The sequence below is a fragment of the Saccopteryx leptura genome, chromosome 1 (assembly GCF_036850995.1).
Source record: "Saccopteryx leptura isolate mSacLep1 chromosome 1, mSacLep1_pri_phased_curated, whole genome shotgun sequence".
Taxonomy (NCBI): domain Eukaryota; kingdom Metazoa; phylum Chordata; class Mammalia; order Chiroptera; family Emballonuridae; genus Saccopteryx; species Saccopteryx leptura.
This window is the reverse complement of record NC_089503.1, coordinates 14,521,957-14,536,934: the sequence shown is the minus strand read 5'-3', so window position 1 is coordinate 14,536,934 and position 14,978 is coordinate 14,521,957. Positions and strand designations below refer to the sequence as shown.

The window sequence follows — 14,978 nt, the reverse complement described above, 5'->3', positions numbered from 1 at the left end:
AGAGCTCATTGCTGGTTGCTAATGGATTTTTTTTTCTCTTTGGGGTTCATGCTCTGTTATTCATAGAATGTAAATTTTCCTTCCTTAAAATGTTCGTTAAATTTTTTAAAAAGCCACCGTATCTATATGAAGTGCCTTTGGCTTCCCAAAGCATTTTCTCATCTGTTTTAATCTATGCATTAACCTTATCTCATAAAGCAGGGCAGATGTTATGATTCCGTTCTGGCAGAAGAGGAAATTGGGGTTCAGAGAGGTTAAGTGCCTTGTGTAAGATTAAACAGCTAATTAAGGGCAAAGTTGCCAAAACAAGGACTGCGTGGTAAGTCAAGAGAACCACTGCCTCTCCATTTTTAGTATAACAGAAGCATTTATCACTTTTTATCTTATGTTATAGTGAGCTCTATATTTGTCTGCTTCCACATTAGACTGCCGTTTGTTGAAGCCCAGTGCCTACATGTCAAGACACCCAACTTAAAGCTCTATCCCTTGCAAGGACTTGGAACTTTTTCCCTATTTGACTCTGGTCTTAGCCCTCCCAAGTCCACTGCTGGATGGATGGCTGGGATGAATCACACCGTGGTGACAGAGTTCCTCCTTATTGTATTCACTGAACACCCTGAGCGGGGGCTGCCCCTCTTCCTGGTATTTCTGAGCTTCTATTTTGTGACTCTGCTGGGGAACGTGGGAATGACCATCCTGATCCTCAAAGATCGTCGGCTCCACACCCCCATGTACTTCTTCCTCGGTCACCTTTCCTTTGTGGACATGTGCTACTCCTCTGTCACCGTCCCTCAGTTGCTGGCTGTGCTGCTGGATCATGGCTCAGTCATCTCGCAAGCTCGCTGTGCAGCTCAGTTCTTCCTTTTCACCTTCTTTGCGTCCATTGACTGCTACCTCCTGGCAATCATGGCCTATGACCGCTATGTGGCCGTGTGCCAACCCCTGCTTTATGGCAGCATCATGACGCAGAAGGCCCTCTGGAGCTTAGTGGTGGGGGCTTACGCGGCTGGTTTTGCCAGTGCCTTTGTGCGAACGGTCACAGCCTTCACGCTTTCTTTTTGTGGGAACAATGAGATTGACTTTATTTTCTGTGACCTCCCTCCTCTGTTAAAACTCACTTGCGGGGAAAGCTTCACTCAGGAGGTGGTGATTATTGCGTTTGCCATTTTCGTTATGCCTGCTTGTATAGTGGTGATCTCGGTGTCTTACCTGTTTATCATCGTGGCCATCATGCAGATCCGCTCTGCTGAGGGTCGGGTCAAGACCTTCTCTACCTGTGCCTCCCACCTCATCGCCGTGTCACTGTTCTTCGGCACCCTCATCTTCATGTACCTGCGGGATAACTCAGGCCAGTCCTTCGAAAGGGACCGAGTAGTGTCTGTGCTCTACACAGTGGTGACCCCCATGCTGAACCCCCTCATCTATAGCCTGAGGAATAAGGAGGTAAAGGCGGCTGTTAGAAAAGCTCTGAGCAGATTGAAGGCTTCTGGAAGGTCTTAGATGGACCTGTGGCAAATATGTTATTTCTAAGTTTCTCCATCCTTTGTTTTTCTTCATATACAGTATCACTGACTTGGGATGACTTTTTCCAACAGCCCTACTTAAAACGGCACCCAAACTTCCCACCTCCGCGTTCTGATTTATTATTCTATGTAATACTTGTCACCTTCAGATGTACTGTGTTTTACACAATTGATATGGTCTAATTCTCACAACTAGAAAGTAAACTACAAGAGAGTAAGCATTTTTCATCTGTGAGATTCATGTTTATAAGCCAGTGCTTAGCAAAGTGCACAGCACACAAAAGCTCTCAATATTTGTTGAATGAATGAATTAATCTCAGGTTCCAGTGTCTCCCTTTAAGTCCCAACTTCTTCAATCCTCAGTTTTCTTATCTGCCAAGTGGGTTTTCCTACTTTATAGGACTATAGTTTTGGGGACCTAATGCATGAATGGATAGGGGACATGTCTGTCTTATTTACCAGGCTCTGTTGAATGAAGTACATTGCTCAGCACAACAAATACTTGACAAGTGCAGTAACATATTTGAAAAATCTAGAAGCAATCTACAAATACAGGTACTCCTTTGATCCCAGGGGGTTTTCCAAATCCCATTATTGAATTTTCCATAATTTCCTTTATTATTGTTTCTGTAGTTTTTGAATAATAATAGTGATGATAATGATAATATATACATCAACTAACATTTACTAGGCAGTTATCACCTTCCAGGAACTGTGATATTTGCTACAGAAATTATCTGATTTAATGCTCACTACAACCTTATGAGGCCTGTTGTATTTTATCCTTGCTTCATAGGCAGATGAGGCACCTGAGACTTAGAAAGGTTGAGCAATCTTTTCAAGGTCAGAGAGCAGGTAAGTGGCAGAGTAGGGCTCCATGCACAGTGTCCGGCTCTGACCTCCTACCCACTCTATGTAGTCACTCAGCCTGGAGTTCATTGTTACTGTACTTCTCTTATTCCTTTCACCTGGTGAGGAAAAGGTAAACATTCAAACGTTTGTAAACAATAAATTTATTTTCTAATTACAGATGGCATACACTATTATCTTAGTTTCACGTGTACAACACAGTGACTCGACATTTATGCACCTTATGAAGTAATTACCCCAATAAATTTAGTACCCATTTGATACAATACATAGTTATTATTGAATTATTGACCTTATGCCGGGCTGGTAAAAGTTCAATCTTTAGAGGTGCGAGGCAGCCGTCAACAGTTGCTTTACAGCCTTTATGTGCTAGTGTTGTGTAATGTGACAGACAGCACATGTTGGTGTGTGAGTGTTTATGTAAACGTTCATGTGTGTGCATATGTAGTTGTACATGAGATGATGCATGTAGATTAAATAAGTGGCAGTTTCTGGACTCTAGAAACTTTCTTTTTAAGGACCATATGACAAAAATGTTAGAAAACAGTTGAATGGACATGCCTAGGAAAAGATAGAGGGGAGTAAACTGCATTGGTGGCCAAAGAAATTTAAGCTCACACATCAGCTTTTCTTCTTGTTTTTGCACAAATCACTCAAAAAGCACAGACTGAGGATGGAAAACTAACTCTAAAGAGTGCATCCTGGGTGCCATTTTGCAAATATTAACTGCCATGCAAATGTTCCACTAATATAGCACCAACTTCTATAGCAGGTGATAGAGGGATGTGTGTTGAAGAAAGAGCTCAGGGCCCTGTCCAGTTGGCTCAGTGGTAGAGTGTCAGCCTGGTGTGGGGATGTCCCAAGTTTGATTCCTGGCCAGGGCACACAGGAGAAGTGCACATCTGCTTCTCCACCCTTCCCCCTCTCCTTTCTCTCTGTCTCTCTCTTCCCCTCCCGCAGCCAAGGCTCCATTGGGGCAAAGTTGGCCTGGGCACTGAGGATGGCTTCATGGCCTCTGCCTCAGGCACTAGAATGGCTCTGGTTGCAACAGAGAAACCCGAGAGGGGCAGAGCATCACTCTCTGGTGGGCATGCCAGTTGGATCCCGGTCGGGCATATGTGGGAGTCTGTCTCTCTGCCTCCCTCTTCTCACTTCAGAAATATATATATATATATATCTCAGAATTTGGAACCAAAGTATGCAGTCAGCTTATGGTTTCAAATTATTTAGAGCTTTTCAGCTTGCTTTCCCAAGTCTGAAATAAAGTTTATACAATATTTACTCTGGGCCAGGCTTTATATGTATGTGACTTATTATCACAACAACTTGTTTTCTGTGGAGAATAAGAAGGTGCTGGGTAAAATTCTACAAATATTAATTAGTGTTACTATGGTGATTGTCCCAGGATCCACAACCCAATGAGCATTAATGAACAGAGGAATCCACAGCCAATCAGTGGACTTCTTCACTTCAGAACAGTCTGAAACTATTTCTCCAAGACTGAGATTAGCCTTGGATCCTGACAATTCCAGAAGTGGAGAGTTCCCTAGTAATTTTTAAATGTAGCTCTCAAACTAATATACACATAAAAAACAAATACAAAGCACCATGCTTAAAGCTTTTTCATGAATCATTTATTTTAGTTCTCCCCATCACTTTAATGGGAAGTAATTATTGAACTCATTTAGCAGAAGGAAGAAATAAATCCCGAAGAAGTTAAGTAACTTGCCCAAGTTATTCATCAAGAAAATGGCAGTTAATGAAGGAACTGATCTCAAGTCTCTCTTACTCCAAAGCATGTACTTTTTTGAAATTAAAAAATTTACACCTGACCAGGTGGTAGTGCAGTGGATAAAGCATCGGACTGTGATGTGGCGGACCCAGGTTTGAAACTCTAAGGTTGCTATCTTGAGTGCGGGCTCATCTGGTTTGAGCACAGGCTCACCAGCTTGAGCCCAAGGTTTCTGGCTTGAGCAAGGGGCACTCTGTTTGCTGTAGCCCCCCAGTCAAGGCACAAATGAGAAAGCAACCAATGAACAACTAAGATGCCTCAATGAAGAACTGATGCTTCTCATCTCTCTCCCTTCTTGTCTGTCTGTCCCCATTTGTTCTTCTGTCTCTCTTTGTCTCTGACACACACACACATACTAACACACACACAATAATAATAATAATAAAAAATTAAAAGAATTTTGATTGTAGTTGGAATACAATATTATATTAGTTTCAGGTGTACAATATAGTGATTAGACATTTATATACCTTAGGATGTGGTCACCCTATAAGCCTGTCTTACATGACATCTGCTATTATGCATTTCCCCCTCTCTCTCCCAGGTCCCAACTCTCTGTTGTAATTTGCTTTAGAAGTGTCTGGATTTCACTTGCATTGTTAATCTTAATATTTGGTAGGTCTGGGCTGGGGATGCCCAACGTACGGCCTGACTTAAATGTGAAATTCGTGGAACATACCTTTGCCTTCTTGTAAGTCAGTGAGGAAATTATGAGAGAATTTGCAGTTCCCCCAAAAAGAGCAGGATCACTCAGATGAACTATTGCCTTCTAAAGCCCTTCAAGAGCATCTATCCCTGAGTCAAAGCTCCCTCCAATAAATAGCTCATTTGTATGGTGCTTCCAAGCAGTCTCCAACCTTGCCATCAATTCTTCTTTTTCAATTTCAATGATTGCTTAAGAATTCAAAATTCCTTTCTAAACACTATTATTTCTTATGACTAAAAAATATACATAACATTTTGATCTATCTACCCATCTTCTACAATCTATCTCTTATAAGATGACTCAAAGGGTGTGTCTGAAATCCCTTCCTATATGCTATGACTTTCTAACCACAACTTTATTGAGGTATAACTGACATGGAGTACACTGCACACATTTAAATTGAACAATTTGATAAATTTTAACATATGCACACACTCATGAAACCATCACCACAATCAAGAGATTAAACATAGACATCGCTTCCAAGTTTCCTTATATCCCACTGTATTTTTCTCCCATGTACCCTTCCCATCAGCTACCCTTTCATACCCTCAGGCAACCACTAATCTGCTTTTCTCACCCTACATGACTTAGAATTTTTTATAAATTTTATATAAACAGAATCATGTCTGACTTCTTTCAGTTAGCATAATTATTTTGAGATTCAGTAATGTGTTGCCAATATCAATAGTTCATTCTTTATTGCTGGATACTTTCACTGCATGGATAGATCATAGTTCATTTATTCATTCACCTGTCAATGGGAATTTGGGTTGTTTCTAGTTTTTGGCTATTTTTAAATACAGTTGCTATAAACATTCATGAAAAGTCTTTGTATGAATATATACTCTCATTTCTCTTAGGTAACTATCTAGGTCTAGAATGGTTGGATCATATGGTAGGTATATGATTAAATTTTTTTAAAGATTGAATTGTTTAATTTTATTTATTTTTTACAGAGACAGAGAGTGAGTCAGAGAGAGGAATAGACAGGGACAGACAGACAGGAACGAAGAGAGATGAGAAGCATCAATCATTAGTTTTTCATTGCGCGTTGCAACACCCTAGTTGTTCATTGATTGCTTTCTCATATGTGCCTTGACTGCGGGCCTTCAGCAGACCGAGTAACCCCTTGCTGGAGCCAGCAACCTTGGGTTCAAGTTGGTGGGCTTTTTTGCTCAAACCAGATGAGCCCTCGCTCAAGCTGGCGACCTCGGGGTCTCAAACCTGGGTCCTCTGCATCTCAGTCTGACGCTCTATCCTCTGCGCCATCGCCTGGTCAGGCGGTATATGATTAACTTTTTAAGAAACTACCAAACTATTGCAAAGCATTGTATCACTTAACATTTCCACCAACAATGCATGAACATTCCAGATCTTCCACATCCCCATGAGCACTTGTTATGGCCAAGCTTCTTTTTTTTAAAAATTATTTTTATTTATTTATTCATTTTAGAGAAGAGAGATGGAGAGAGAGAGATAGAGAGAGAGAGAGAGAAGGAGGGAGGAGAAGGAAGCATCAACTCCCGTATGTGCCTTGACCAGGCAAGCCCAGGGTTTTGAACCGGTGACCTCAGTGTTCCAGGTCGATGCTTGATCCACTGCGCCACCACAGGCGAGGCATGGCCAAGCTTCCTAATGTTAGTGTTCTCATAGGTATGGGGTGATACCTTATTTTGGTTTTAGTTGGTATTTCTCTGATAAGTAATAATGTTGATGTTTAATCTTTTAATGTGCTCAGTTGCAACTAGTAAATGTTTGATGAAGTGTCTGTTCAAATCTTCTATTTTTAAGTGGACTTTTTGTTTTCTTATAATTGATATTTGAGAACTCTTTATGTTTCTACATACAAGTCCTTCATCAGATATGTGATTTGCAAATATTTTCTCCCAGGTTTTGCATTGTCTTCTGTTACTCTTAGCGATGTCCTTCAAAGAACAAACATTTATCAGTTTTGCCATTTATGGCTTGAGCTTTTGGTATCATATTTAAGAAACCTTTGCTTATCCTCATGTTCACAAAGTTTTTCACCTCTGTTTTCATCTAGAATTAAATTTTACATTTATGTTTAAGATCCATTTTGAGTTGAGTTTTATATATGGAACAAAGTATGGGTCAAAGTAAATACAGGATAAAGCAAAAGTAGATTTATAGCTGTTTGTATAGAAAAAGGCATGCAGGTTATGATTATTAAAATAACTTTATTCACTGTGTTTTTCGTGTACACACAACTGTAAACCCACTTTTGCCTACCCCACCCTATATTTTTGTCTATGGATATCCAATTGTTCCAGCACCATTTGTTGAAAATATTATCTGTTTTTTCCCACTGAGTTGCCTTTGTACCGTTGTTGAAATTTAATTGCCCATATATGTGTGGGCCTATTCTGGACTCAGTTCTGTCTTGATTACCAATTTGTCTGTTTTTATGCCAAAACCACTTTGTCTTGAATGCTAATAAGTTTAGAGATCAGTAGTGCTAGTACTTCAACTGCATACATTTTCATAGTCATTTTAATTATTGTAGGACCTTTGGATTTTTATGTAGTTTTTAAAACTAATTTATCAATTTCTATGAAGATGTTTATTGTACTTTTTATTGGGATTTAATTGAATCTTATTGATCAATTTGGGGAAAACGGACATATTGACCCTTCGGATCCATGAACTTGGTGTATCTTTTTTTTTTATTTAGGTCTTCTTTGATTTCTATCATTATTGTTTTGTATTTTTAAGTGTATAGCATTTTCAAATCTTGTGTCAGATTTAGTCTTAAGTATTCCATTATTTTTGATGCCATTGTAATGATTCAATTTTTAAAATTTTATTTCCAATTGTTTTTTGCTTGTGTATAGAAATGAAATTATTTTATATTGATTTTGATAAACTCATTTATTAATTCTAGTAACTTTCTGTAGATGTCATTAAATTTTCTGCATAGACAATCATTTTATCCATGAATAAAAACATATTTTTCCTTTCTAATTTGAGTGACTTTATTATTTTTTCTTTCTTTATTGCACTGGCTAGAACCTCTAACATAGTGTTGAATAAAAGCTATGAGAATGTATATTTCTACCCTGTTCTTGATCATAGGAGAAATTCTCAGTCTTTTGCCATTTGTGATGCAGATTTTTTATAGATGCCCTTGTCAGGTTAAGGAGTCCCAATATGCCAGTTTTAAAGGGAGTGTGTAGTTTTGAGCCCCCTAAATCTCCCTATTAAATGGAGAATAGAGAAAGAGGCAGTAAGAGGAAGATGGAGGCACCGAAGAAATTCAAGATATTTTAATCTTTTAAGAAACAGAACATTCTGAGTTAGGTGGTTTCACTTAGGATTCAACCCTGAAGATGCAGAACTGGTTGGGAGATCACTCGGAGTGATAGCTGCAAAGGTTAGAGAGGACAGATTAGAAAGTATAATTTCAGGAATGATGGCTCCTGTGGTATTTGAAACAGTTGATTCCTCCTTTTTCTTGGAAGACTTTTCACTTTCTCCCTCCATCTTCCTGACACTAATTTATTCTTGTTTTCTACCTCTTTCATGGCTGCTTCTCAGACTTTTCTGTTGGGTTCTTCTTTCTAAATGTTAAAGTTACCCAGGGCTTAATCATAGGTCTTTCCCTATGCGGTCACTCCTTAGGTTAATTTCACCCAGTCTTATGGATTTAGATATTTATTTAAAGTGTTAAAATAAAATGAAAAGTCTTAGCAATGGCCTAGGATCCCTAACTACCTTCATACTATCTTCTCTCTTTTTCTGTAGTCTAGCCCAACCTTTTCTCACATCAGTATCTTTATATCTACTTTTCCCTTTTCTTGGAATGTGTTCCACAGATCTTCTCAGGATCTACCTAAAATAGTGTTTTCATCCTATGCTATTATCTATCCCCTGACCCTGCTTGACTTCTTATCATAGCTTTCTTGGTGTCTCATACTTGTAACCATTGTTTATGCCATGCACTCTCATGTAAGATCCAGAAAAGCCATTGGGGGTGTCTTATTTTATTTTGACTATAAGTAAGTACTCAATAAATATTTGTTTAGTGAATAAATATATAGATATTTTGCTGAGACTTTGTACATTATGTTTAACAAGTAAATTCTCCCCAATGCATAGATTTTTTTTCTAGGCATTTCTTTTGCATTTTTGTTGCCTACACTAAGATGATGGATTTCTATTAACTTACTCATAAAATCACAAGTTGGCTTTTCTCAGGTATGGTTAACACAAAAGAACAATGGTAGCATAAAATTCAGTTGACTGTGTTTACACAAAATCTTTATGTTTTCTTAATCTAATGACGTTATGTAGTGTTTTTGCTTATCCAGTCTTAAAAATCACTTGTTATTTTTATGTTAGTTTCCCTCTTTAGTTTGTAAGTGCATTGAGGGTATGGGTTGTGAATTATTCACCCTTTCCAGATTCAGAGCCTGGTAAAGTAAAGGTTTACAATAGATGTTTGTTGAAAAGGACACAAAGGAGAATGATTCGGGGACCTACAAGCATCTACATACAAATTTAGGTTTCTCCTCTATGAAAACTTGCCAACATTTTTGTAAAAGTTATATTTCTGTATTTCCTTAATCAGTTGTCTTTTATGTCCTAAACTTAATCTTAACTCACCTTATCAGGCAAACTCTGCTTGTATACAACTCTATTTCTAGCCAAATCAACTTCACTGCAGATGGAACTCTACCTTCGAATGGATACAGCTTCTTGTGGAATCTACAAGTTAGAGGTAATAGAGGACCAGGACAGGCTCAGAGAGATGGCAATCAATTTAAACCAAATAGCTTGGGTCTAACCCTGATGGTTCTTATTACATCAAATATGGGCTAGATGAAACCAGAATGAAAAGGGAAAATGACAGACTTGCCCAATTGATGTTTATGTAACTGAGTAGATTGAGGCACCGTGTTGGTTTAACAGGTTTAATAGGCAAGACAGTTTATTTTCCTTAAAATAAAAAGATGGGTTTTTTTTTCATAACATACCACTCTAAAATATTAAAAAGTAATAACAGGCTATAACACAAACCACTCTGTTATATGCAATAAAACTACTATTTTAAGGTTATATGTTCCTGTATAACAAATCACCCTAACATGTGATTAAAGCAGTAGTAATCATTTTTTGTTATCTCTCACAGTTCTAGGAATTGAGTGGATTTTGCTAGGCAGTTTTCATTTGGGTCTCATGTACTTACAGTCCCAGCTAAAACAGATCAGCTGAAGTTTCAGTAGCTCATAGTTGGATGCCTGACTGGGAGGACTTGAAGACCTGCAGTCTGAACCATCTTGAGTTCCTTGGGCATCTCTCCTTGACTCTATATGGTCTCTCCATATGTACTCTTCAGCATGGTGATTTCAGAGTTGTGGGACCTTTTATATCATAACTCGGGGCTCCAAAGCTACATATCCTGAGAGAGAGTGCCAGGTGGAAGCTCTATTAACTTTCCTTAGATAGTTTTTGGAAATCATGCAGCACTACTTCTGGGGTACTTTATTTGTCAAAAGAGTTACCCAAACCCTCCAGGTTCAAGGGGATGGACATAGACTCCATCTCATGAACGGTGAAGTTCTTCAATAGCATGTGAGGTGGAAAATATTGTTGTGACCATTTCTGGAAAATACAACCTGCCACAACCCATGCTACTATTTTGTTGACTCTCCTCTTAAGCATCTCCTTCTATACATTTTGGTTTTCATGATACCTGGTGTTATAGAATTTTCTTTGTTCATTTTAGACCAGTTGTCATATTACAGAAAAAAGAAACTGAGGTTAGTAACATGGCTTGTCACACAGTGAGTTAGCTGCAGACTTGAGCCAGGCACCAAGTCTCTTGATTACAAATCTAGGACTCAATGACTCCATGTGGAATAATGAAAGCAGGGCTCTGTGATGCTTCATGTTGAAGCTGTAGGTGCAATAGGGTGGATTTTGAGGCACTTGAGGAAGGCAGGATAGTTAAGAGGCTAGTTGGCAACCCATATAAAAACAGATGGTTTTACATTTATAATGAAAACTCAAATGCAGGCGGCTAATCATTTATTTTCTCTTAAAAATTGGATTTTTATATGTTAATAGAAAAATAGAAGTCATCTTAGACTGGAGAAAGATAAATCTAGTTTGGGAGGGCAGGTTCAATTTAAGTTGGAAGTCACAAGGCAATTACAAAAAAAGGAACAACTTTTTTTGAGTGTCTATGATATACTAGGAAGTATGGTAGTTGTCTTATATACATTTCCATTTAGCAACAAACAGCATTGAGATGTTGGAATTATTATTCTCATTTTACAGATGAAGAAGATGAGTTTTAATGTTAAACAATTTTCCTTAGATTACATAGGTGTATTACAGCTCGATAAAAAGTCGGGATTTAGAACCTATTTTTTTTTCCCTCTAGAGTATAGAGCAATGGTTAGAAAAATTAGATTTAAGAGCTAGTAATGGTTTGCTTCAGAGGTAGAAATACTTAAAAATAAGTTTGGGACAGGGAAAAAGAACACACTCCTCTGAGTAGCTACAGAACACTTTTAAGGCAGATTCTGAAAGACATCTTCATCAACCAGTTGCCATCTAGATTCACAAAATCCTGGAGCTGGAGCTTGGAAGGAAAGCAGTCAAAGCTAGTTGTGATTTTCTTTCAGTCTCAAGGCAGTCTGAGGTTCGATTCTTAATCAAATCCTCTTTGCATCCAATTAAAGAATTGTGTAGGTACAGACTGGATCCTTAATTGATTATGTAGAAATCTGTAGTTGATGAATAACTTGCTTGCTGAGATGCAGCTGCACCAGAAAATGATGAATGCTAGTGACACACCTCTGTGGGAGCTGTGTGATAGGCAAGGCGTAATGCTTAAGGAACCTCAGGGTTGAAATTTCCTTGAACTGAGGTGGTCCACACTTACTCAACACTCTCTCTTATGACCATAAGCATCCCAGGTGTATAATGACTGAGATACTTAGAAAGCATGCATGGGAATAATGAGACTTGTACCATGCTGTCACTGTGTGCTTTGTGTGGCTGTCTTGTAACCTCTGTTAAAGCTTTCTTAATGCTTGATTCTTGGTATATCTTATGGGTTTAACTGCCAGGCTCAACCTAGGACTGCTCACTTCAGCTGGTCAAGCCGAGAGTGCATTGCAGTTCTGAGACTGTGAATTTAGAAAAGGTATCCCTGGTAATTCTGATGTATATCCATAGTTGGAAACAAGTGGGACAAATGGCCTCATTTTACAGATGAGAAAATAGGCTCAATAAAGTGAATGGACATGCCTAAAATCTTACAGCTACTTGGGCACAGAGTCAGGACAAGAATTGATGGCTTCTATATACACATTCTCTGGTTTTCCATTAAAATACATTTCCCAAAATGTGTTTTGCACAATACTAGACCTATGAAATAGTCTGTGATGAATCAGGTCCTGTAGAATTGAATAAATTTAGTTTTAAGAAATGCTGCATATAATACTACCCTTTTGGAGGTTTATATTATACTAAAGGCTCTGAAAAGTTGTCTAATTAAAACATTTTGCTTTATTTAACTCAGAGTTGCTTCACATTGTTTGAATGTAAGATCCTTCATATTTAACATCAAGCATCTCACTGAATAGTACTTTGGTAAAACACACATTGAGAAAAGTTGACCTGAGACATTTAGATTGAGTAAGGGAATTACTACTAACTGTGTTCAAGCTGTGAAAGTCAGACAATAGGTACTATACACACTTGTTACCATCTAAGTTATAAATAATTTGTACCAAAATTTGTAATAACACATTATAATCAAGATGTGTTTTTTATGGCTGTGACTTATGGGAATTAAGGGGTTTGTTTCCAACATCAGAACTACATGAAAAATCCCCAGTTCCTCAGAGGTCAGAAAAAGCTTATTAAAAAACGAATCATCACAACTAGCCACAAACTAAACAAAATCACGCATCTGGTTATGAGGATAAAAGGAATTTAGATGCTCAGGGTATCAGAGGCAGGAAGCTTTTCCTACTGATGAGCTTTCTTTCTTTCTTTCTTTCTTTCTTTCTTTCTTTCTTTCTTTCTTTCTTTCTTTCTTTCTTTCTTTCTTTCTTCCTTCCTTTCTTTCTTTCTTCCTTTTTTTCTTTCTTCTTTCTTTCTTTCTTTATTTATTTCTTCTTTCTCTCTTTCTCTCTCTCTTTCTTTCTTTATTTCTAGTAAGAGAGACAAAAAGAGAGAAAGAGAGAGGGACAGACAGACAGGAAAGGAGAGAGATGAGAAGCATCAATTCTTCATTGCAACACTTTAGTTGTTTATTGATTGCTTTCTCATATGTGCCTTGACCAGGGGTCTACAGCTGAGCCAGTGATCCCTTGCTCAAACCAGCAACCTTGGGCTTCAAGCCAGTAACCTTGGATTCCAAGCCAGCGACCTTTGGGCTTAAGCCAGAGACTATGGGGTCATGTCTATGACCTCATGCTTAAGTGGTGAGCCCATGCTCAAACAGGGTGGGCCCATGCTTAAGCTGGTGACCTTGGGGTTTTGAACCTGGCTCCTCTGCATCCCAGGCTGACACTCTATCTACTGCACCATTGCCGGGTCAGACTGATGAGCTTTCTCAGGGCAGCTTTTATGTCTTTGTTTCTTAGGCTGTAGATGAAAGGGTTCATCATGGGTGTCACCACAGTGAATAGAATCGCACCAATTTTATCTCTGTCATGAGTAGAAGAGGGGAAGAAATAAACCCCTACAATGGTCCCATAGAAGAGCAATACAACTGTTAAGTGAGATGCACAGGTAGAGAAGGCTTTCCACTTTCCCTCTGTGGATGAGATTCTCAGGACAGCCCTGACAATGCAGATGTAGGAGAAGAGGATGAAGGCAAAAGGGAGGGTGATGACTGATAAGCCTACGATGAACAACACCAATTCGTTGATCACTGTGTCTGAGCAGGATAGTTTGAGCAGAGAGGCCAAGTCACAAAAGAAGTGTGAAAGAGTGTTGTTGTCACAGAAACACAATCGAAGGAGTAGAAGAGTGTGTGTCAGGGCAACAATATTACTGAGAACCCATGGAATGATTGTCAGCAAGATGCAGAGCCTGGGTTTCATGACGGTCATATAGTTCAGAGGGTGGCAGATAGCCACAAAACGGTCGTAGGCCATGACTCCCAAGAGGAAATTGTCAATGACAACAAACACAATTAAAAAATACATCTGTGCAATGCAGCTCTTGTAGGAGATGGATTGACTCTTGGTCTGAATATTCATGAGCATTTTGGGGATTGAGGTGGAAACGGAGGAAATATCAGCAAAAGATAGATTAGCAAGGAAGAGATACATTGGGGTGTGAAGATAAACATCCAAGCTGATGGCCAGAATGATGAGGCCATTTCCAACCACAGTGACCAGGAACATGCCCAGGAAAAGCACAAAAAGAAGATTCTGCTGCTCTGCCTGGTTGGAGAATCCCAGGAGAAGGAATTCAGAGATGGTGGTTTGGTTTCCTTGATGCATATTTCTGCTGATTGATTTGGAGAAAATAACACGAGGTCTTCTTATCCCTACAAAGAACCCCAATACAGTACCATTGAACTGCAACCACTGCAGGGAGGTGGGCACTTCCTTTAGGAGGAAGGGCAATGAAGAATGGAGAATAATTACTTAATAAGAAACTAGGTCAGCAGTTCAGAGTTCCAGAAATGCCTTAGCGTGAAAAGACAGCAACATGATGGATACTTCTCCATGAAGAAGTTTTAAACTCTAATATAATTCTGAATATGATTTTTACAGTTGGCTCCAAATGTAGTTAAATGCCCTCAAATTAAGGCTAATATGTAAAGTATACTCCATATTTGAAAGATGTTAGATTCCTCTCCCCAAAGGAATTACTTAAAAATGAATAATCTGGTTCCAAGACTTTTTCACCATCCATCCTCATTTTTTAAATCTAAGATGATAGAATTTTGAAGAGTCATTGAAATGAAGAGTTTGGGGAAGGAGAAACAATTGAGGATTAAGAATGCTTATGGGACTATACTGTTGTGTGGGTTCTCCTTTCCATTCAACTTAGGGGATCTCCAAAAGAACTGCTATTGGAGACTGTGTAT

At 38.7% G+C, this 14,978-nt stretch overlaps 2 protein-coding genes across 2 annotated transcripts; one reads left to right on the top strand and one right to left on the bottom strand.

Moving 5' to 3' along the window:
• Positions 1-555: 555 nt before the first annotated feature.
• LOC136388607 (olfactory receptor 9Q2-like) lies at positions 556-4,943 on the top strand. The gene is made up of 2 exons (XM_066360426.1): positions 556-1,452; positions 4,890-4,943. Exons 1-2 carry the CDS (start codon positions 556-558, stop codon positions 4,941-4,943), a joined length of 951 nt encoding a protein of 316 aa, XP_066216523.1.
• A 3,275-nt stretch (positions 4,944-8,218) lies between these two features.
• Positions 8,219-14,419, bottom strand: LOC136387920 (olfactory receptor 1S1-like). Its single transcript, XM_066360026.1, has 3 exons — positions 13,476-14,419; positions 8,428-8,472; positions 8,219-8,277 (listed from the first exon to the last, which is right to left on the bottom strand). The coding sequence occupies exons 1-3, from the start codon at positions 14,383-14,385 to the stop codon at positions 8,219-8,221; spliced, it is 1,014 nt and encodes a 337-aa protein (XP_066216123.1). The 5' UTR covers positions 14,386-14,419.
• Between the last annotated feature and the right edge of the window lie 559 nt (positions 14,420-14,978).

Coding starts and splice junctions, on each gene's coding strand:
- LOC136388607 (XM_066360426.1), top strand. CDS start 556: ATGGCTGGGATGAATCACACCGTGGTGACAGAGTTCCTCCTTATTGTA. Junction 1,453..4,889: donor GGAATAAGGAGGTAAAGGCG/GCTGTTAGAAAA, acceptor TAAGTCAGTGAG/GAAATTATGAGAGAATTTGC.
- LOC136387920 (XM_066360026.1), bottom strand. CDS start 14,385: ATGCATCAAGGAAACCAAACCACCATCTCTGAATTCCTTCTCCTGGGA. Junction 8,473..13,475: donor TGCCCTGAGAAAGCTCATCA/GTCTGACCCGGC, acceptor TTTAACATTTAG/AAAGAAGAACCCAACAGAAA. Junction 8,278..8,427: donor GAGAAGCAGCCATGAAAGAG/GTAGAAAACAAG, acceptor TAACCTTTGCAG/CTATCACTCCGAGTGATCTC.